At 36.4% G+C, this 24,567-nt stretch overlaps 2 protein-coding genes across 4 annotated transcripts in view; one reads left to right on the top strand and one right to left on the bottom strand.

The window, feature by feature from the left end:
• The first annotated feature begins 5,550 nt into the window (after positions 1-5,550).
• On the top strand, positions 5,551-23,659 carry LOC111394662 (DNA polymerase V-like). 3 transcript variants are annotated; one of them, XM_023020585.1, is made up of 10 exons: positions 5,551-5,702; positions 5,885-5,956; positions 6,059-6,686; positions 7,799-7,924; positions 8,006-8,203; positions 9,496-9,723; positions 9,831-11,006; positions 11,350-11,637; positions 21,538-21,982; positions 22,440-23,659. In XM_023020585.1, exons 3-10 carry the CDS (start codon positions 6,078-6,080, stop codon positions 23,300-23,302), a joined length of 3,933 nt encoding a protein of 1,310 aa, XP_022876353.1. In that variant the 5' UTR covers positions 5,551-5,702; positions 5,885-5,956; positions 6,059-6,077; the 3' UTR covers positions 23,303-23,659. The 3 variants fall into 3 exon arrangements, with proteins under 3 accessions (XP_022876353.1, XP_022876355.1, XP_022876354.1); XM_023020587.1 differs by having other exon boundaries at positions 5,553-5,702; positions 5,901-5,956; XM_023020586.1 differs by having other exon boundaries at positions 5,553-5,702; positions 5,888-5,956.
• Positions 23,660-23,843: 184 nt separating this feature from the next.
• The window catches only part of LOC111394239 (transcription factor GTE7-like), a 5,454-nt gene continuing 4,730 nt past the window's right edge, over positions 23,844-24,567 (bottom strand). The window contains exon 3 of the mRNA XM_023019998.1: positions 23,844-23,919. Within this exon, the coding sequence (XP_022875766.1) occupies positions 23,844-23,919 (76 nt within the window). The remainder of the gene's footprint in view (positions 23,920-24,567) is intronic.

Below are 24,567 nucleotides of genomic sequence, written 5' to 3'. Positions count from 1 at the left end.
CTCATAGTAGTCTAGCATTTGTGATTATGAAACATTCTGAACAGGTTAGTGGAAAAGCTAGAATGATTATAAATTATAAAAAATTAAATAAATATACTAAATTTAATGGATTTTTTTTATCAAATAAAGAAATTTTAATAAATTTTGCAAAAGGAAAACAATATTATTCTAAATTTGATTGTAAATCAGGATTTTGACAAGTAAAAATGGAAGAAAATAGTATATAAAATACTGTATTTAGTACACCTCAAAGAAAATATGAATGGTTAGTAATGTCATTTGGGTTAAAAATGCACCACAAATATATAAAAAAATGGATAATATATTTTAAAAATTTAATGAATTTCTAATTGTTTATATAGATGACATATTAATATGTTCCAATAGTAAAGAAGAACATAGAAATCCTTTAATCCAATTCATAAACGAATGTAAAAAAGAAGAAATTGTACTTTCTAAAAAGAAATATATAATAAAAAATAATAAATAGACTTTATTAGATTATCAATAGATAAAAGATGAATAAAATTGCAGACTCGTATATATAAAAAAATAGAAAGTTTTCTAGATAAACTTGAATCTAAAGAACATATACAAATTTTTTTTGGATGTTTAAATTATGCAGAAAGATTTGTTGAAATCTTTCTAAAAAAAAAGGTATAAAATACAAATTTTACTTAGAAAAATAAATACTAAAAGATGGAATGAAGAACATACAGAAATAGTGAAATCATTAAAAGAAGAATGTAAAAATTTACCAAAATTAATATTACCATAATTTGATTATTAATACCGATGCCTCAGATAAATATTGGTCAGCAATATTAAAAACAGATCTAAATGACATTTATAGATATTCAAGTGGAACATTTAATCAAGCAGAAATAAATTATATCATTCATGAAAAAGAATTACTAGCAATTATTAGAAGAATAAAAAATTCTCATTAGTTTTGTTATCTAAAAAATTTATTGTTGAAACTGATAATTCTCAAGTTGCAAGATTAATCAGGAATAAACTATCATTAGAATCTCAATACATAAGGCTCTATAGATGGCAAGTTTATTTAGCATTTTATAATTTTGATATAGTTCATATTAAAGAAGTTAATAATTTTTTTGCAGATTTTCTCAATAGAAACATAGAATTTGCTGATGGATAAAGTCAGAGTCATGGATTTATATTAATCTATCCTACACATACAAAAAATGATAGATTTTCTTAAAGAAGAATCTGAAGACATAAATACTGGAGTAACACAGATCTCAGAGATGTTCAACTCAAATATAAAAAATATTGTTGAATATCGTTATCGAGCATTATAAAAAAACCATAGAACTCAAAAATCAAGTTGATGCTATTGTAGCACAACTAAAAGATATATAGTCTGAGACAGATATACCAAAGAGTTAAAAAATGAGTTTTTCAAATCAAAACCAAACAAGGATAGTTGGAAGCAACAGTGGACCCAAACGTGACACCATATCAATTGATAAAAAAAGAAATTTAACATCAACTAAAAAAGCGGTGATACATGGAGATAAAAAAGATTCCAAAACTATCAGTATCATAGACCAAGACCAAGATGATATGATATATTTAGATCCAAAAGAAGAAGAATATGTCAAAATAGTCAGAATCGTTTATGAAACAAAAATGAGTGATTCATATTTCATCTCTCCGAAAAATAATGTTTATCCTAAAGTGACAGCTATGGAAGGAGGAGACCCCTCATTCATAAAGATAATTGCAGACTATGAATTTCTGGATTTGATGTATCCAGAAAAAGATTTGATTGAGATATCAAAATTTGTCAAGGGACGAAGGATATATTTGAAATTTTATTCAATAAGTCCTGAATATGATGAGGTTGTTTATTATCCAGTTGAACATATAATATCAATTGGATATGTAACATCTAATTTCCAAATAGATGTTATAGAAAATGATAAAAAGGCTCCAAAAGCGACTAAGTCATGGATCAAGCATGGAAGAGCACTTGAAATTAAAGCCATATACAATATTGATAAAAATTTGCATGATAATAAATTTTCATGCTTGTGCCAATATGAAAACTGGATGTTAGTCACAAATGGAGGAATTGGAAAATTAGAAATTTTGAAGGACTACATCATGAAATTCGACATACATCAATTTTCAAGATATCCTACGACTATAAAAAAATTCTGCCAGCTAACAGATTGTCCCATTTGCATGTGAAAAAATAAAGAAAAGAGGACAATAATAGGGCTCCTTTAATAAAGCTGCATGAAAGGAGAACAATAATAGAGCTTATTTTATAAAAAGCAGAAGATGCATGTGAAGATATAGGCCCGAGAAAGAAAATAATAAAAAGGCAAGTGTGCCTTTTGATATGGCTGATGTATGCAATGATGTAAATAAATCAATAATAAGAGCTTCATATGTATGTATAAATAGAGGCATGAGGAAAGGATGAAGATATCTTGAAATTTCGAATTGTAATCAATAGCTACTTTCAAGTCATCCTCTGTTTGAAAAATCAATTTTTTTGGAAATTCTTTTGTACTAAATAGAAATCTTGTATAAATTTTTATAGAAATAAAATTTCAATATTTGAATATCAATATAAGTTTCTAAATCTTTATTCCAATAGATTCTTGAAGGATCTAATAGAAAGTTTCTTTCTTATTTTAGCAAAAAGAGAGTTTTCTTTAATAAAAATCTAGAGATTTATTCTTTGGAATTGATACAAGAGAGCAAGAAACTGAAATAGTAAAAATTTCGTGAAGACAATAAGCCATTGAAGGAAGCAATTTACACAATGAAAGTCACTTAGCTCTAAGAATAAAGGTCCAAATCAGAACTAAAGTGAGACTATCAATTTTTGTTAAAATTAGAACGAATCATTTTAAGATCTTAGAAAATCGTAAGGATTATTTGTATGATTGAATGCTAGGATATACAATTGAAAGATTAGATAATCTATTAGAAAGAATGTTAGAATAAATAAAAAATATTATTTCTCAATTAAAAAATGTAGATGTATTTTCTAAAGGATATAATATATCTAATAAAAAATATGAACAATATGTTGTAGATTATTCCAATATATTATATCATAGAATGGACCTATATGTTGATATTCAGAATATAATAAATATAAGGTAAAAATAGTTTAAAAGATCGAGATATATATTGCAATATAAGAAGAATCATTTCGTTAATGACAGTATAGACTTTTCTATGAATAAATTAAAAGGAAATAGACAACTTGTTTGGCATAGCTATTAATCCAATTAAAAATAATTTTTTAACCGTTATTTCACTATTTCAGCCATTACTTTTGAATTCTTCTCTCACAAGTAGAACCCACTTTATTTCTAATGGTAAAAAATTCAATTATTAAAATTTCTACCAAACAAGTACAAAATCAAGCCAAATAGAAAAATCTCCTCAGTCCACAAGTGCCCCCTCCAGTAGGATTAGGCGCCCTGTTCGGATAGGGCTTACCCAATAGGGCTGGACATGATCCAGTTCGGTTCGGTTCTCGTTAGAACCGAACCGACCCGAAATTTTCGGGAATTTAGTAAGTGGAACTGTCGGGTCCAAATTTAATTACGGAACCGTTCGGGTTCGGTTCCATTCGGTTCGGTCCGGTTCGGTTCCATTCGGTTCCGTATTATAATTAAATTTTTTAATATATACAAAATTATGTTAATTTAATTAATGATATATTTAATATTAGCTCTTACAAAATAACGTAGTTCAATCTTATGTGTTTCACGTTTCTCTTTGCTCAACTCTTCATAAATTTGATTATTAAAATCACAAGAAAGATAGCGAGCTCAAAATAATTAAGAGAGATGTTGTAGAGCTTTAATTCGATTTTCTCCGATAGAAACGACACTACAGTAGAATAACAGATTTGGATAAAATTGAAGTCAATTTGATTAAGTCGATTTTGAACTGAATATTAGAAATAGGAAAATCATATTTTGTGATTTGAACTAAATTAACTAGTCAACAAATTTATTTAGAAAAAATAAAATAATTTTACTTATTTAAAATAAATTAATTAAAAAAATTACGAAGATTCGGTTCTTCGGATCTTGGCCTAGAATCGAGAACCGAACCATACCCGTCGGTTCTTGATTCAAATACCCGTTCGGGTATTTAACTCGAGAAGAACCGTCGGGTTCGATTCTGTTCGGTTCGGATTCGATTCGAGAGTTTTGTCCAGCCCTATTACCCAGTATCTTTATCGAAGAACCTGCTTGTTGTATAGGGCCACCTGGGCCCTGGTAAACAAGTTTTATCCTGGCTGTTTAGTCACATTCACGGGGGTGTCCCCATTTCAGAATTTAAGAGATTTCTTAATATTTATAAATTCTCATGGATTGTGTGAAATTTGATAGAATTTAATAGATTTCATAAGATTTGAATGGATTTCTATTTTGTAGATTTTCATGGATTTTATAGATTCTGTGTAAAATTTATAAATATGCTTAACATAAGTCACAAATTTTTACTTCTTCTTTAACGACTTATTCTTACACATATGCACGTTAATAAATCACAGAAAATGATCGAATCCTTGTTCAATTGTTTGTTAAACATTGAATATTATAACAGAGTTTCAATAAAAAATACACCCAATATTCAACAAAATGCGAGAGTGGGAGAGGACAAAAATATGTAGTGTTAAATAATCAAAGTCGTAATAAATATGAATTAGTTCAAAAGGCCACAACCTTGTGAAATACAAACACACAAATGTACACATACATGACCACAAGGCAATTAATTTCATACCCCCAGAATTCTCATTGACCATGCAGACACAAAAGAAAAAGTTGTGGGATACCATCCTCACATGTCTTGGCTAGGATTTGCAGGTATATATAGAAAACACAGCTCTTCCCAAGAAAAATGAATAGGGTACAGAATTTGAAAGACGAAGTTGTTCCAGTATGCATACTAGAAATCGTAAATTACCATGATAATTTCCAGCGCATCTATAAAATAGTAAACAATATATAACTTCAATAATAAAAAATAAGTTTAATAAAAAATCACACTCAATATTCAATAAAAAATAGTAATCTTTCATAAATTATCATCAATTGAAAAGTTCTCATATACGATCTTTTCACAGTAGAGAAATGTGAGATAGAAAGAAGAAGAAATTTTTTTTCAAGATGGAGAGAGAGAGAGAGAGGGCGGCAAATATGGAGAGAGGTGAGAAATGTTGTGAAATTTTTAGGTTTGGGTTAAAATTGTTACTGATTCTTTGTACTTATATTTTTACCTTGAAATCCTTCAAAATCTATCACAATCTATCTACTTAATGAAATCTTTTAAAATCAATTAGTTAGTGAGGACATCTAAATTTCAAAACTACCTATTAAAATCTATGTTGAGGACACCTAAATTTATAAGTATTTTTAAAAACTTAGATTGAGAAAACCTATATTTTAATGAATTATATTTAAATTTAAATTGAGGATACTTCAATTTATATGAAATTTTAAAATTCATCAAAGTCTAAATTGAGGACACCCCTCATATTCGTAAAGCAAAGGGGACAGTGCCAAAGTGGCCTAGGTTTTATTACTCGTTATTGCCCTAAAAATTGGGAACATATCCATCACCCCGTCGGCACCAATTTATCTTGTGTTGCTGTGATTTCTACTCAACTTCTTCATCACGAAACTCGGGAGGTAGTATCATATTTTTTAAGTGTTAAAACGGGCTTTATATGTTGAAATTGCATTCTATTTGATTGTTGTGAATGGTTTAATTTGAACTCAACTCCGTATAATTTATTTATTAATTTCCCAGAATTGTTGTTTCTTGTTGTTAGTCTTCCTCTAGCAACAGCGATTTTTTTAACAATATTTAGTAGGTGAAATATCCAGGACCATAACCCAGTGGAGGCAGTTTCCAGCACTAGACCTCTGGTGGCTCCGCCCCGGTACGTATGCATACATCTTCCTGATATTCATTAGTCAGTTTGATTTTGGATTAATTGAAATTAATTGATTGATTCATAATGTGAGTGTACTTAAATTGGCAGATAATTACTCTTTGCTTTAATGGGGAGCAAAAAGAGAGGGTCCAATACTATAGAAGAAGCAGATATAGTGGAAGAGAAAGAATTGAGTTTGGGGAATGAAGATGCTAGTCCCAAACCTTCTAAAAAGAAACTGAAAAAGGAGAAAAAGAGAAAAGAAACTGAAACTGAAACTCATGAAAATGAAGATCAAAATGGAGTGAATGGGCCATCATCCCCCTCAATTACCCATAAGACTTCTGTAAATTCAATGGAAAGGAAAAAGAAACGAAAATTACTAGACAAAGAAAGACACCATTCTTCCCCTGGAAAAATGGGTTTGGAACTAGAAACGAACGAAAACAATAGTATAGCTCGAAGTGGTAGTGGTGGTGGTTTTTTGCCTGAGTTTCACATTGGGGTGTTTAAGGACCTTGCAGCAGCTGATGCAAGTGTCAGGGAAGCAGCGGCCAAGGCCTTGGTTACAGAGTTGATGGATATTCAGAATGTTTATGATATGTTGGAGGATAAGCAAGTAGTGGAGTGCACTCTGAATTTGGAAGCTGAGAAGGATGATGGGTTGAATAACTGCGCCCCGTCCTTGAGATATGCTGTTCGGAGGCTCATTCGTGGGGTATCCTCATCAAGAGAGGTGCGGTTTTTCTGTTATTTCAAGTTGTTTAATTTCAGCTTATTTTTAACTATGTGTTTTTGGTATGTGTGAAAATCTTGTGCATAGTCAAGCGAGTCGTAGTTTCCCTGCAATGTTATATAAACAATCTCTGTTCTTTGTTTTCATATGTTTTATTCTATCTTATCAATGTTCTGACTTTGGATCTAGATGTTTAATGGACCATGTAGTTGATATACATAGAATAAGCCCCAGTTCGGCCCCCATTATTTGAAATTTTAATGGTTGGAGTATTGCTTTTATTTTTATTTTTTTATTAAAGAATACGTGGTTAAAAAAGAGAAAGAAAATTTTTTGGGATGACGTGTAATATTATTTTATAGGAGAATATGTGGCGGATAAAAAGAGAGAAAAAATGATTATAATTTTAATGGGGGGCCAAACACGGGTTAATGCTCATTAAAGGTAACTAATTTTCCATGAAGGGGGGAAAATGGATCTTGTGTCGTTATCATGTTGATGTTAGTATCTGGTCGAGTAATAACTTATTGAACAAGCTCTCTCCAACTTTCTAGGAAATAGAAAGATCGTGTACAGTTTTTTTGCTTGAATAATTGGTAACTGTCCTCTTCTACTTTGTTGTTTGTACTTGATAATGCTCCATTGGCTCTTGTATTGAATGCCTTCCAGATCTTACCATCAGATTGTCCATCAATGCTCTGATTTATTGACATTTATTTTCTGATGCTGACTAATCAGAAATTAAAATTTCGGCTCTTGTTTATGCAGGCCTTTTAGTTTTTTACCCTTTTAGTGGTGTCTCATGTTGAGCAAATTTTGAATAGCTTTGTATTTTATCCAAATGAACTTGCAATGTATACATGTGTTTCATATGGCTCTATATAGAGTATAAGTGATTCAATTTCAATCTGAAGTATGCTTTCTGAGGAAGTTTTAGATAATTTAATATCTCTTTCTCAATTAATGACGTGGAGTGTTACTTAGACTGTGGTTACTTTATCTATTGGGAAAAATGTGTTTCAAGATGTGAAAATTGTCTTATTATCTACAACATCTGACATCTCTGCAAAACTTAAGGCCTAGACGTGATTTTTCCCTTCTTTCTTTTACAGTATGCAAGACAAGGATTTGCATTGGGCCTTTCAGTTTTAGTGGGTACAGTTTCTAGCATCAAAGTGGAGTATTTGCTAAAGCTAATTGTTAATTTATTGGAGGTATCCTCTTCAATGAAGGGTCAGGTGGGTAATGTTGCCTCATTATGTTGTAAGATTTAATTCTATTGCCATTTTCTTTGGTAAAATTTTGAGATGGTTTTGTAGGAAGCTAGAGACTGCCTGTTGGGCCGCTTGTTTGCATATGGGGCCCTGGCTAGATCCGGTAGACTGACTGAAGAATGGATCGCAGATAGGAACACTCCTTATATTAAAGAATTTACTAGTTGTCTTATATCACTTTCAGCTAAGAAGCGATACCTTCAAGAGCCTGCTGTCTCAGTTATTTTGGAAATGGTTGAGAAGGTACTCTTATCTTTAAAGAAAAGCTAATAGGTGTCGTTGTTGTTGGGGTCCGGGAGAGGCCTTACCTTTTTCTTGACTTTATTTATTTATTTTGGCCATTCTGAATGAATAACTAATTCCATGATTTTTCTATTGCCATGAACTCCAACAATTTCGACAGCTCTTAATGATGTGGTTCGCTCCTTAGATCTTAAAATTTATTGTGCTTGTTTGAGAATTGGGATTCTTTATAAGTTGTTGAGATTATAATTTGTTAGAAATGAGCAATTGATAAGTGAATAGTAGTTGTGCATTTTACGAAATGTTTGGTTAAAGTTTGACCAACTTAAATTATAAGTTAAGGAAACCCAAAAAAACATATTTGAAATTTTTAACATTAAGCTCATGATGAACACTTGTAGGCTCAATCTTCTAACATGTTATGTTCTTATGCCATTGTAGAATATGCAACAAATTGCTTTTTCCGGAAAAGTAAATGAATCATCAACAACTTGTCTAAATTAGAAGTTCATCTGAAAAGGGATTTGCATTTATTTATTTATTTTTTATAATAAGTAGAATGTTAGCGATGTCCACATTCTCCTTGATTTCGTTACCCTGTTACACGTTTTTCTATCAGTTTGCAACTGCATTGTTGTAGTACTGTATGGATCATAATCAATTTTCTCAGTGGTAGGGCCAGAATTTTGAGTTTGGTGGGGGTGGGGCAAAAAAAAGTTGATGGAATTATGTTAGAAGACAAATTAAACAAATAGTAGCAAAGGTTGAGAACTGAAAAATCCTATCTTAAAAATTGAGAATTTATTTGCTGTTGGTATTAAAAGTTAATGACTACTTGTGCAAATTTTTCGAAACAAAAAAAGAGGGAAAATTAATAGCATGTTCTCTAGGAATCGAACTCAGGTTGGTTGCATCACAAAGTAAGACCTTTACCATTAGGCTATACAGATTATGTCAAATAACTGATGTTTTAACATTTATTATGTGTGTGTATTTTGAAAAAATCCTGGGTGATTGTCCCCCGTGCCTCCTCCCCTGAAATTTCTGTTCATAGGGGTTAGGCATTAGAGGTTTTCTATGCACATGCATGCATAAAAACTGGGGTGTTGACATATAATTTGATGAAATACTGGAGAATTTGATTATTGGTTCCATGGTTTTCTACGTTCTGTAATTAATTTCTATATTTTTAGTGTTGTCGCTTTAGTCTCTCTTCTTGTTCCTTCTTCTCCATAATTTGACAGTTACGTCACCATTCATCTAAAACATTGATGTTGGCTATGGTTTCTCAGTTACCCATTGAAGCCCTGTCGAATCACGTTCTTGAAGCACCAGGAGTTCAGGAGTGGTTTGAAGGAGCAACTGAAGTCGGAAATCCTGACGCTTTGCTTCTAGCTTTTAAAATACAAGAAAAAATTGGTGCCGATGCTAAATCATTTTCCAAACTTCTGCCTTCTCCATACAATCAAAGCAGGGTTTTCTCTGCTGATCGTTTGTCTGCCATTTCTAATTGCTTAAAGGTGATATTAACATATATATATATATATATATTTCCGGTTATTACCGTTGAGAACGGTAGAATCTTGATACGTATATATAATTGACCTATTTATTGTAAATATTGTAGGAGTCCACCTTCTCTTTGCCTCGGCTTCATAGCGTCTGGCCTGTTTTGGTAAATATTCTCCTCCCTGACTCTGTTGTGCAAGATGTAAACTTTGCATCAGGTCCGAGTACCACTAAAAAGCACAAAAGAGGTCGCAAGGGTAGTTCCCTTGAAGATATCGAGAAAAATCTTAAATGCTTTTTTGATGTTATTATTGAAGGATCACTTTTAACGTCCTCTCATGATCGAAAGAAGTTAGCATTTGATGTTATGTTGCTTCTACTACCGAAGTTGCCAGCATCTTGTGTGCATGTAGTATTGTCCCACAAAGTTGTCCAGTGTCTTATGGATGTACTTGCAACAAAAGACAGTTGGCTTTACAAAGTTGCAGAAAATTTTCTTAAAGAATTGTCTGAGTGGGTCCAGCATGATGATGCCCGGAGAGTTGCAGTTATTGTGGCTCTGCAGAAAAACTCCAATGGAAAATTCGATTGCATCACCAGGTCAAAAACAGTTAAAGATCTCATGTCAGAGTTGAAGTCCGGATGCGATCTGTTTATTGAAAATTTGATGACTATGTTTCTGGAAGAAGGTCATAGTTCAGAGGAACCATCAGATCAGAGTCAAACAACAGATGACAATTCGGAAATGGGTTCCATAGAAGATATGGATTCTGTTGGAAATATGGGAAGTCCTGATTTTCTCAGAACCTGGGTTGTTGAATCTCTTCCCAGTGTGCTGAAGCATTCAAAGCTAGATCCGGAAGCAAGGTTTCACGAGCAAAAGAAAATTCTGAATTTCTTGTCTGTTCAAGGACTATTCTCTTCAGCTATTGGGACAGAAGTGACGTCTTTTGAATTACAGGATAAGCTTAGGTGGCCACGGACAGCAATTTCTAGTGCTTTATGCGCTGTATGTATTGAGCACATACAATTATTGCTTGCAGATGCTCAGAAAGGGGAACAGCTACAATTACTGTTTCCAGATGCTCAGAAAGGGGAAAAACTTCATGCGGTAGCATGTGGTCTTGAGGCAAATGATCTTGGATCTTACTTTATGAGGTTTCTGAGTATATTATGCAGCATCCCTTCAGTTTCATTATCAAGGGCCTTGAGCACTGATGATGACGAAGCATTCAAAAAACTGCAAGCTGAGTTATCAAAACTGCAATCAATGCAGAGTCAGTTATCGAGAGAGGTATCTACCCTTTTGATATTTCCCACACTAAGACTAGCTCCACATTGTTCTTCACAATCTTCTAATAATTTTTTCCATAATCATTTTATTGTATTAGTCTTCTTGTTGGGAAGGGAGGGGGTGCTGTTTATGATCTTTGTTGTGGTATGCTGAAAAAGATTCTCCTAGATTAGTTCCTACTTATATCTTATCCTTTTTGGTTTACATCCTCTACCTGGATTCTAGTTGTGATGCATGACAATGCACTCCAGATTTAAGTTTCAAATAAATCCTCATTTATTTTAATTCATACGATATTTTAATAGATGAATAAAACTATTTTGTTAACCTCTTGTGGCTGCAGGGAAGAAATCCTGATCTTAGCATGGATGTGAGTAAAATGCATGCCATGAGGTATTTGCTAATCCAACTGCTACTTCAAATCCTAGTCCGACCTGGGGAATTCTCTGAAGCTGCTTCTGAACTTATTATGTGCTGCAAGAAAGCTTTTGGCCCTTCTGATCTTCTGGAATCGTCTGGTGAAGATGAATTAGAGGGGGATAGTACACCTGAGTTAATGGACGTTCTTGTAGACACGTTGCTTTCCCTAGTTCCACAGTCATCAGCTCCTATGCGATATGCTATCGAGCAGGTAAGTGTTTGAACACTGTATCTATACCCATGAGGTGACTGATTATTAGATGAATATTCCCCCCTCTCATCCTCAGAAAATCTTGTGAATCTATAAAAACTGTTCTCAATTAAATATCTGTGTTATATTGCTTTGCTAGGTTGAGCAGCTTTTTATTTATTTTGTTACATCAGAATCCTCTATATTGTTGCCTCCCCACCGTCTTTGCTAAATTCCCTACCCACTGAATGAAATCTTATTTACGATAAGGCGAGGGATTCTTATTGCTAAAGATTGTTGTAAGGTATATTTCATATATTCCAGTCACTAGGTAGATTATAGGTTTTCAATGCTCATGAGATACTGTACGAATATTACTATGTTGCAAATAATAGGTGATTCTCTCATCATACATGCAGATTTGGCTTAAGTGAACTGTGTTAGCATATTGAAGAATCAATATTTTCTTAAAGATGATTCATCCCATGATTAACAGATAAGTTTGAGCCTTAACTGATGAGGACATCACTCCACCTATTTTGGATTTCTATTTGTGGGCTATTTATTTTATGTTTCTTAGTTTAAGCTGGCCAAGCCTTTTTTCTTATATATGTAGGCAGCCTTTTGCTTTGGGCTTGTATTATGTAATTGGGCTGGCCCAAGCCCTTTTTATGTTTTGTGTTTTAGATATATATTCAGCCTTTGTGTAAGAACAGACAGATTTGATTGGAATGAATTAAACATAAAGTGTTGTAGAGATCTCTTCCTTTCCACCGTCCACTTCTTCTCTTCTCTCTTTCTTCTTCTCCTTCTTTCTGTTTCTTTTATCTGGTTTCTTTTTTCCCCTCTTCTCCTTCCATGTGATTGCTTCTATATCTATGTTATGCTACATCACTAATAGTGAGTTAATTTAGCATACTGAAGAACCAAGATGATTCATCCATGACCAACAGAGAGTTTCAAACATAGCAGGGTGGCCCAATTTGCCTAATCCGTTTTTATTCAAGCTTTTCATCAAATTTGTTGCAGACTGTAGTTTTATATTCGAGTTTAGTCAGAGTTAGCTGAATTGATTTTATTAATACCATCGATCCTATATGATGCTACCAAAAAACGTACCTGGTAGACCCCTCGAACTTGAGGACTGAAAAAGCGCACGAACAGAGCCTTCTGGTACCTGAAACAAAGGCAATGAGGTGTGTTCTCATCGCCCCTCCGATGCTTAAGTCAGACAGAATTTATATGAGAATGTATACTGAAATTGTATGTAAAAGCGTACCTGAATAATGGAATTGGGTCATGTATTTATAGATGTAGGTAGTTTACTTCTAGTAGGATTGAATTAGTTGGATGTTCTTATCCAATAGAGTTCTACTTGATAAGAGTATTTTATTTGTAATATAATTGCATGACCAATGACGCTATTGTTGACAGAGAATTCTTGTGGATGTAGGAGTCCTCGGTTGAGATGTTTGAATTATATTAGAGTTTGTAGAAGGTAAGATTTCTTATGGGATTGACAGAAGGGGGGTTCGGTATGAAGGGAATAGATTGAGGACTCATGAACCCCGTATATCAAAAGGATGCTCGAGGACTTATGCTCGAGGACACCACCGACCAGATCACGATGATGCAAGTCGCCACTCCTCGGGTGTATTACCCCGAGGACTATGTCATCCCAAGGACTATGTGCCCCAATATGTGATGAGCAAGACCCTGTGAGTCCTTGGAAAAATCACCTCGGGAGGTTGCCAAAAGTGACTACATCAGTGGCCCCCGTGCATCCATGTCAGAGGCTTGCGCGATATGCAAGTTTCTGGGATGAGATGCACAAGCAGGTCGGGTGATGGGTATGCTCATGCCAAGATAAGAGCGTGCTTATGCCTAGAGGTTGGCGAGCTCATGCCAAGGCATAGGCGTGCCAAAGCCTAGAGGTCAGGGAGCTCACAAAGAGTGGTCATGCTCATGCCTAGAGATAGGCGAGCTCATGCCAAGATAAGGGCGTGCTCATGCCTAGAGGTTGGTGAGCTCATGCAAATGTATAGGCGTGCCAAAGCCTAGGGCTGGACAAAACTCCCGAACCGAACCGAACCCGAACCGAACAGAACCGAACCCGACGGTTCTTCTCAAATTAAATACCCGAACGGGTATTTGAATCAAGAACCGACGGGTATGGTTCGGTTCTCGGTTCTAGGTCAAGACCCGAAGAACCGAATAAGAACCGAATCTTCGTAATTTTTTTAATTAATTTATTTTAAATAAGTAAAATTATTTTATTTTTTCTAAATAAATTTGTTAACTAGATAATTTAGTTCAAACCACAAAATATGATTTTCCTATTTCTAATATTCAGTTCAAAATCGACTTAATCAAATTGACCTCAATTTTATCCAAATATGTTATTCTACTGTAGTGTCGTTGCTACGGGAGAAAATCAAATTAAAGCTCTACAACATCTCTCTTAATTATTTTGAGCTCGCTATCTTTCTCTTTCTGTGATTTTAATAATCAAGTTTATGAAAAATTCAGTAAACACATAAAATTGAACTACGTTATTTTTTAAGAGCTAATATTAAACATATCATTAATTAAATTAACGTAACTTTGTGTATATTAAAAAATTTAATTATAATACGGAACCGAATGGAACCGAACCAGATCGAACCGAACCGAATGGAACCGAACCCGAACGGTTCCGTAATTAAATTTGGACACGACGGTTCCACTTATTAAATACCCGAAAATTTCGGATCGGTTCGGTTCTTGTCAGAACTAAACCGAACCGGACCATGTCCAGCCCTACCAAAGCCTAGAGGTCAGGGAGCTCATGCCAAGGAGCGGTCATGCTCATACTTAGAGATTGTCAAGTTCATGACGAGTTGATAGGCACTCTCGATCCCTACCTTATTAAAAATTTGAAGGGAACAAGCTCGACCCCAATATTGTCAAAATTTTAAAAGAAAATTATGCACAGACCTTATTTAAAAATTTTAAAGAAGGAGCTCAACCTCGAGCTCATTAAAAAATTTTGAGAGGTTTAGACCCTGACCTCGTCAAAAATTTTGAAAGAGGAGAGCTCGACCTCAAACATGTTTTAAGGTAAGGGATGGATCCCTACTTTATTTAAAATTTGAAAAGAAGGGCTCGAGCTGAAATTTTGTTAAAATTCTGAAAAAAACGAGCTCGACGAATAGACAATAGTTCATATAGGAGACATAGCCCGAACTTAATGTGCGATAATTATCTCGAGCCCTTGTGGATGGGATTTGATAATGCATTGAGCTCGAGGACAGACCTCGAGCCCAATGTGTAATAATATCTCGAGCCCATGTGGCTAGGATTTTGACATTGAATTGCGAGGACATAACTCGAGCCCATTTTAAAAATAATATCCCGAGCCCTTATGGCTGGGATTTGGGAACGAATTGAGTCGAGAACATAGCCCGAGCCTCATTTAAAATATTATTCGGAGCCTTTGTGGCTGGAATTTGAAAATGCATTGAGCTCGAGGATAGGCCCTGAGCCCAATGTGAAATAATATCCTGAGCCCTTGTGGTAGGAATTTTGACAATGAATTGAGCTCGGGGACATAGCCGAGCCCAATTTAAAAATAATATCCCGAGCCTTTGTGGCTGGGATTTTGACATTGAATTGAGCTCGAGGACATAGCTGAGCCCAATTTAAAAATAATATCCCGAGCCCTTGTGGCTGGGATTTGATAATGAATTGAGCTCGAGGACATAGCCTGAGCCCAATTTAAAAATAATATCCCGAGACCGTGGTTGGGATTTTGATAATGAATTGAGCTCGACGACAGGCCCTCGAGCCCAATGTGAAATAATATCCCGAGCCCTTGTGGTTGGGATTTTGACAATGAATTGGGCTCGGGCTATCAATTCGAGGACATAGCCCGAGCCCATTTTAAAAATAATATCCCGAGCCGTTGTGGCCGGGATTTGATAAGGTCAGCTCGAGGACAAGCTCTCGAGCCCAACGTGAAATGATATCACGAGCTCTATTCCCATGGATTTGAGAATAGGTTGAGCCTCACAAGCTCGAGATAGACCGTGGTCGGGTTTTTTACTTGATGCGTTGCGGGACTTGGATATGCTGATGTGCTTACTCGTGGCAAGGCTTATAGTACCTGTGCGGGATAAGGCTTGAAGTACTTGCTTAGGGCAAGACTTGAGTGCTTGCGTAGAACAAGGCTTTGGTACCTGCTCATGATAGGGCTTTTGATGGTGCTTGCTCGCGACAGATCTTTTTTGGTGACAGGTCTTTTTTGGTGCCTGCTCGTGGCAGGTCTTCTTTTGTGCCTACTCGTGCCAGGTCTTTTGATGGTGCCTGCGCGACAGGGCTTTTGATGGTGTCTGCTCGTGACGGTGATTTTTTGATGCCTACTTGTGGCAAGCCTTTTGATGATGCTTGCTCGCGATAGGTCTTTTTTGGTGCTTGCTCGTGGCAGGTCTTTTGATGGTGCCTGCGCGTGACAGGGCTTTTGATGCTTGTGCGAGGCAAGGCTTTGGTGCCTGCACATGACAGGTCTTTTTTTATGCTTGCTCGCGACAGGTCTTTTTCAGCGTATTCCTTCTGGAAGAAAACATGTGTCGTGTGGTTCCAACTCTCTTTATATATACTTTCCTACCTTCTAGAGACAAAATAAGCTCGTAGGTCATGTTAAAATAACTATCTAAGTAAATAAGAAAATGCATAGGGCGTACTAGCCCGAATAAAGGTAAACTAACCAAAAAAGCATAGGGCATGCAAACCTAAGTAAACTAAACTAAACAAGCCAAAATGGAAACCAAAAAATAAAAATAAATCCTAAGCGATCATCAATCTTCGCTATGCTCGACCCCGATCTCTATCAGTTCTTCTTCTGGGACAAATTTTTGGTGGTTCTTGAGCTCGAGCTCAGGGGTCGATACTTGCATGATATCAGTGCTCATTCCCCGAACACAAGTAACATAGCATTGCCTTGCTGCTTTTTGATCACCACGCACGATCCCTATACCGTCACTTCTTGGAAACTTCATAACAAAATGGAAGGTGGATACAATGGCCCTAATTTTATTGAGCAGTGGTCTCCCGATGATGGCATTGTAGGCCATCGAAGCATGGACTACATGAAAGGGAGTGACTTCAGTCACCTGCTTTTGCCTTGAGCCCAATGTTAGGGGAAGATCAATGATTGCTTTCGGGATGATTGTTCCACCCCCAAATCCCTAGAGCGGTGTTTTGATTGTCTTGAACTGGCTAATAGAAATACCCATCTTTATGAAGGCCTCTTGGGACAGCACATTGGCCGGACTTCCATTGTCAACAAAGACACTCCTTACTTCAAAGTTGGCGATGATGGCAGATATGACCAAGGCATCGTCATGGGGGTATGATATGTCTTCTGAGTCCTTGAATCCAAATGTGATATTTTTCTTGTCGTTGGGAGCTGTCATTTGTATGGAACCGTGTCGTCGAGCATATTGTTTTTGCCCACTATTTGAATCTTCTCCCGTGGCAATCCCCCCGATTATAAGGTTGATGGTACCTGCTGTTGTTTGGTTACCTCCCCCATATTCTGTGGTCTTTCCATTGTTGCGATCATTCCTGGGACGCTTGTCATGCTTGATATACTCCTTTAGGAATCCTCTTTTTATCAAAGCTTCAATCTCACATTGCAATGTAATGGAATCCTCTGTAGTATGCCCATGATCACGATGATAGTCACAGTACTTGTTCTTGTCCCTGGTCTCAGGGGGAGAACTCAACCTCGGTGGCCACTTGAACTCCTTCATATCTTTGATTTCCATCAATATGTTTGACCTAGAGGTGTTCAAATGTGTAAGTGTTGGTGGTGTGCCCTGTTTCTGCTTCCCACTGGCATGGTCTTGCTGTAGATACAACTCACGTTGCCTCTTATGCTCGGCCCCATCATAAGTCGAACCAACTCTCCTTGGATTCAATGTTTCTTTCATATTAATGTATTTCTCTCCTCGGGTCAGAAGTTCGATCACTGACTTCGGGGGAGTTTTTGACGAACTCATTTTGAATGCTTCACATCTTATAGCATGGGTGAGGGTGGAAACTGCTGTTGTGATATGGAGATCGGGGATCTGAAGTCTTTCTTTATTAAACCTCTCCTGAAGTCTTTCTTTATTAAACCTCTCCATGAAGTCACGTAGGGTTTCATTCTGCCCTTGACGAAGTTGCATGAGAGAAGCTGCTGTCTTTCTGATGCGCTTACTACTGGCAAAGAAGGCAGGGAACTTATCGGCCAGATCTGAGAAAGAGGCTATGGAATTGGGCTCTAAGGTTGAGAACTGGCTGCGTGGGTCAACGTTTGAGGAAAAGCTTTGCACATCACTTGGTTTGGGGCAACTTGCAAGTTCATGTCGTCGGTATAGATATTAAGATGGTTGATAGGGTCTGTAGTTTCATCATATTCTTTTATACGGGGGTACTTAAATCTGTCCGGTAGGGGGAATGATAATACCTCAGGAGTGAACGGGGTGTTAGTGATAAAACCCGTTGACCCCTGAGCATTCCTTTGTAGGCCAGCTGGCATTCCTTCTTGAATGATTCGGGCAATCTCACTGGAATCCATGGCGACCGATCTCGAGCCCGAGGCCATATTGCGAATTCCCGTGGTTCCCACTCCGCCAGTTGCAAGGTTTGGTGGTCGGGTTCGAGTATCAGCCATAAAACCACCATGCTCTGTCTGCGCTGGTGACGGATGCGAATTTCTTTGACTTAACGGTTGCGTGAGTGTGGCCACCTACTGATGGAGCTCTTCAAAGGTTTCGGTTGTGACGACCGTCGGGAGAGGTGCTCGCATCTTTGATGATTCTTCTTGAGGGACATGATGACCTTCAGGAGGAGGAGGATCTGGAACGGATGTGCTTGCTGGAGGAAGACCTGAACGTGTGTTCACCATGGCTTTTGGTAGCGTTTCCTACAGACGGCGCCAATGATGCTACCAAAAATGTACTTGGTAGACCTCTCGAACTTGAGGACTGAAAAAGCGCACGAACAGAGCCTTCTGGTACCTGAAACAAAGGCAACGAGGTGTGTTCTCGTCGCCCCTCCGATGCTTAAGAGAACGTATACTGAAATTGTATGTAAAAGCGTACCCGAATAATGGAATTGGGTCATGTATTTATAGAGGTAGGTAGTGTACTTCTAGTAGGATTGAATTAGTTGGATGTTCTTATCCAATAGAGTTCTACTTGATAAGAGTATTTTATTTGTAATATAATTGCATGATCAATGACGCTATTGTTGACATAGAATTCTTGTGGACGTAGGAGTCCTGGATTGAGGTATTTGAATTATCTTAGAGTCCGTAGAAAGTAAGATTTCTTATGGGCTTGTCAGAAGGGGGATTTGGTATGAAGGTAATAGCTTGAGGACTCATGAACCCCGTATATCAAAAGGATGCTCGAGGACTTATGCCGAGGATACCACCGACCAGATCACGATGATGCAAGTCGCCACTCCTCGGGTGTATTACCCTGAGGACCATGTCACCCCGAGAACTATGTGCCCCAATATGTGATGAGTAAAACCCTGTGAGTCCTTGGGGAAATCACGTCGGGAGGTTGCCAAAAGTGTCTACGTCACTATATATACTAGTGCACTCCCTTCTACAAAAGGAAAAGTATTATCCTATTACTGCATTAATTCCTATCTAGACTATACATTGAGTACCAGTTTAAATAGGTCTCCTATTTAACACCCCTCTCAAGTTGGTGTATAGATATCATGCCCAACTTGGCTAGTAATGTATAGAATGTCAATAGCAACTGAATTATCCCATAGAGCAATACGTGCACAACAGAAGCCAAGCAGCAAAATACTCGTACAAAAGAAGCCTACATACAAACAACACTCACAAAAAGCTTGCACAAGAGGGTGAGAAGTCTTTCAAGAATAAAGGCCTCATACACGCATCTAGACGTAGTGCACACGAACAGAACCTCGTGGAATCAACTGAAGCCCTTCATGCATGATACCAAATTCACAGCTGCAAGAGTTAGCCCATGTAGATGTTTTCTTTGCGCAATAGTAGAAGATGTCATGAATCAATAGCGAACAACATAAGATAGAGAGATCTAATCTGTCAGCATCCTAAGGAGTACCACAAGGTTGGGTCGGCGAAGATTAATGTTCCGCGCAACACTAGAAAAGGTTGCTAGAGGATATCTTTGGTAGGGAGAACAGTAGAAAGGTTACACAAAACGTTAAAGCATACTTGAGGGTTGGGTAAGAATAAGGATTGTACCATAGAGAATGGTTGTCGAAAGGTCGTAACTCTAGGAAAAAATGGGAGAAATTGAAGGAGAACCGCCACTACAATAAAAGATTTGAGAACCGCCAAAAAATTAGAGGTAGTAGAAGACCCATTGGGTCAACGTCCGTAGAAAGAAATCTCTCTCTCAGAAATCACAAAATAAATTTGAAGACTATTACAACAAATGATAAAAAAACCAAGGTCATTGCTGCAATAAAATTGAGTTTTTCTCTAGCAATCACAAAATAGCTTTGAGGACTGCCACGTCAGAAGACCTAAAAGTCAAGGTTGTTGCTGAAATAAGTCTGAGGACCATCTGTAGATAGTCGTGAAGCTCTGGGTGGTTGTCGAAGGTCGCATTGTACCAAAATAGGTTAGGGTTTTTCTTGGTTTTTTTGATTTCATAGTTTTTTTGTTGGTTCTTGAATTAGGGTTTGCAATTTAGAGCTCCATTTGAACCCTAATTAAAAATCATAATTCAGACTAAATTTGATATATAAAAAAGAAACAAAAAAACTTGGCCAAACGAGCGGCACAAGGGTGTTAGGATCCTCTGATGCTGCATTTCAACCGAAGGACTTCACGTGCTATTGCTACTGGAATGCTGATCTGCTATTGCTGCTAGAGGCCTATGAGTCTGCTGTTCAATAGAATTGTTAGACTACATATGTTGTAAATGAATTATGTATACTGAAGATGTGATTTATGAAGTATAGATCTTGGTTATATTGAATAATGGAGTGAATGATGTATTGGAATTCAACATAATGAAAGTAACAATTTCCAAGGCTTTCGAGAGGCCCGACCTCTCCCAATTTTCCCTGAATGAATAATGCGGCTCCCCCTTGTTACATTTATAGAAACTCTACCAACTTTCTATTACCATTTTGCCCCTTCACTAACTAATTATGGAATACTCTAGAACGAATAACAAACTAGTATTTGAGGCGAGGGTCTATCAAAGACCGTTGAACAGAAGCGATTTAGGTTTAACCAAATTCTGATTAAATTTGCTCTGATACCAAGTTGAAATTTAAGCTAAATTGATTTTATTCATATAATCAATCCTTTAAGTACTAGTGCAATTTATCTGTATAAAGGAAAGTATTATCTTATTACTACATCAATTCCTAGTCTAGAATACAAGTTAAAATAGATTCCTATTTTAACTGTCAGTCATATTAAGATCAACATATTTATTGCTGTGTTATGTGCCTTGTTCAAATAATTGGAGCATGGCAACTAAGAATATGTTGTTTCTTTGTTGAAGGCGGAGAGGCGAGCCTGATTTTCACATCAGTTTTAGTTTGAAGGGATGTTTGATTCCCTTTTTACTAAAATACATTTTTCTCTCATCTTTTCAACCACATATTCTTCATTAAAATAATATTACATGCAAATCAAAAACTTTTCCTTTTTTTAACCCCACATTCTCCATCAATCTACTATTCCAGAATACATTCTCTAAAAATAATGTGGCTCAAACACACCTTGAATATTATATTGCTATTTTGCGCTTCCATGCATATCGATTGTGCAGTCAGTCAATAATTAGTTGCATAATTAAATCAATCCTTAGTTGCTTCTCTTATTATCCAGGTTTATGAATTTTGGTCACAATAATGTCTTTATAGGTTTTCAAGTGTTTTTGTAAAGATGTTACGGATGATGGGTTGCTTCGGATGTTGCGAGTCATCAAAAAGGATTTAAAACCAGCTAGACACCAGGATACAGATAGTCAAGATGAAGGTGATGGTGATGATGATCTTCTTGCTATTGAAGAAGCAGAGGAATCTGATGTGGCTGAGACTGGTGAAACTGGTGAAACTGATGAGCAGACAGATGATTCTGAGGCAGTGGCTGGATTTGAAACCGTAAACACGGAGCTTCGGGAAGATTCTGATGATGAATCCGATGAGGGGATGGATGACGATGCAATGTTTAGGATGGATACTTATCTTGCACAAATTTTCAGGGAACGGAAGAACCAAGCTGGAGGCGAAACTGCCCATTCTCAGCTTGTTCTCTTCAAGCTTCGTGTTCTCTCTTTGCTGGAGATTTACCTACATGAAAATCCAGGCAAGATTTGTATTGTCAAGTGTGCTTATGGTTCCTCAAAATCTCCTTGCACAACATCAAAGCCTGATTTCTGCATCATTTCCCTTTGCATTCCTTAGGTTAGTAGCATTGTGTCAATAATCTTCTTGGAAGCCATAATCTAGGGAATTCATTTAACAGCATGTCTTTTTTAATGTCATCCATTTTTCTTTTTCGTTTTTCTTTGGGATTCTTTAACTTCCTAATTACACCTTTTGGCAAATGTTAGTCACTTCGGAAATGCGAGACTTGTCCTCAAATTAAGTGAAGGAGTGAATATGAAGGGAAAAAAAATAGCAGTACAAGAATATATTTAATTTCAAATTACATCATTCATTTTGTGAACACATTGCGACATATTCGTATATGGAACTCAAATAGTTTCATTCACTTAATTCATCTTTGCAGAAGTAGGATATTAAGATTTTCTTGTATATAGGTAAACCGCAGGTGCTGAAAGTTTTCTCACACCTTGCTCAAGCATTTATTCATCCACATACTACAGAAGGTAGCGAGCAGCTCGCCCAGCGGATTTGGGGTATTCTGCAAAAGAAAATCTTTAAAGCGAAGGATTATCCGAGAGGTGAAGCTGTGCAGCTTTCTTTACTTGAAGCACTTTTGGAAAAGAACTTGAAGTTGGCAGCAAAGCCTTTCAAGAGGAAAAAGTCTGCTTCCAATCCATCTAAAAGGAAGCAATCTGCTTCGTGGAACCGATACAAAATGATAAGTTCACTTGCTCGAAGCTCAACATTTTGGATTTTGAAGATCATTGATGCAAGAAACTTTTCATCCTCTGAATTGCAGAGGATGTATGATATTTTTGAAGCTGCATTAATAGCCTATTTTGATAGTAAAAAGTCACAGATGAAATCTGATTTTTTGAAGGAAATATTTAAAAGACGACCTTGGATTGGGCATCACTTCTTTGGTTTTCTTTTGGAGAAATGTGGTAGTGCAAAATCACAGTTTCGACAAGTTGAAGCTCTTGATTTGGTGAGGGAGATTTTGAAATCATTCATCTCTTCTAGTGCTGATGATGAAAGCGGGCAGAATGCTTCAAAGATGATGTTGAAAAGCCATCTTCCAAAGATATGCCATCTAATCAAGCAGTTATTGACCAACATGCCTGAAAAGCAGTCCAGACGAGTTGATGTGCGTAAGTTCTGTACCAAGATATTCCAAATTTTAAAGGCTCATAACTTGAGCGCGTCGTTTCTTAAAGCTTTGGAGCCGGAAGGTCATGCTGTTTGTGAATCTCAACTTAGAGTGACATTTCTTGCTATGAAGCAGCAGGAACGATAATATGGATCAACATCAGTTGCTGGAAGCTGTATTCAGGGATTCAACCTAATTACTGCCAATCATGGGAAGATGTGAATTGACATTACTCCTCGGAGGTAAGTTTGATGGTGCTCCGTTAACTTTGGAAACTGTTGTTAACTTGTCATAAACCACTCATTTGCAAGATGTTATAGAGTTTTCGTCCCCTGTTTATCTGCAGTTTTCTTGTTCTATCTTTAATGTTTATTTCAACCATTGGTCCATTCCCAGTTGTATGACCATTCAATTTTGAGCCAAACTAGTTAGCGTATTTTATTTCTTTTTCACCTCTTTGTATGAAAATCTATAATTAATCTTTGTTACAACCCTTTGTATGCTTGGTGCATCTTCCATATGTAGTAAGTATTGAATAGAAGTAGACTGTAGCAAAAGGGTTAAAATGGTGATGTTGAAGGGAACAAGATTTTCGCCATTCTTTTAAAAGGAAGTAGGACATGTCTGGGTATAGTTAAATATTGAAAACCAATCTTGCAATGATCTCTTTTAACTTATTCCTTCCCTCTTATTGAAGTGCAAGAATGAAAAAAAATGTAACTGCGTCTACTTTATTCTGCTTCCCACCAAAAGCATTGATCAGTCTGTTTTGGAGGAATACTAAGTTCTCTTAAGAGATTGATCTCTACAACTCTTGCTTTCTAATTGGTATAAGAACAAATTAATTTTGTTGATTTGCAAGATGTCTGCAATGGGACAAAAACGCATTATGCACGATTGAGATTAAGACCTTGTTAGGTAGAAATTAAAATTCAGAGTTTAGTTTTAAGTTTAATTCAATAATTAATTTTAATTATATATTTAATGGGATTCACGATTTTTTTAATCACAAATTTTATCAACTTTTATCGAAGTCTATTAAAAATTTAACTCGTTTGTTATTGATTTAAATTAGATTTCCCATCTGGAAACGCAGGCCAGTTTAACACTTTTTTATTTTTATTTTTTTAATTTTTGTCTTGCCGGAACAAAAAATTAAGCCATGATAAGAACGCGTCTCAATAACGACAAAGAGGCTGTGGTTTTGCCGGTGATGGAATATGGTTTGGACATTGGGGGGTGTAGACAGGCCTAATTGATTGGGGCTCGATTCAATCCAACTCGACCCCAGGCTCTAATCAAGTCATGTTCCTAGTAACGATTTTTTGGTCCTGCTCGACTCATTGGTCACAACTTTCTTTTTTGTTTCGACATTTAGCAGCTAAACAGTCATATTCGTGACTGTCAAAGGT

The sequence above is a fragment of the Olea europaea genome, chromosome 5 (assembly GCF_002742605.1).
Source record: "Olea europaea var. sylvestris chromosome 5, O_europaea_v1, whole genome shotgun sequence".
Classification (NCBI taxonomy): domain Eukaryota; kingdom Viridiplantae; phylum Streptophyta; class Magnoliopsida; order Lamiales; family Oleaceae; genus Olea; species Olea europaea.
Note: the sequence above shows the minus strand (reverse complement) of the source record. Positions and strands in the feature narration are given on the sequence as shown.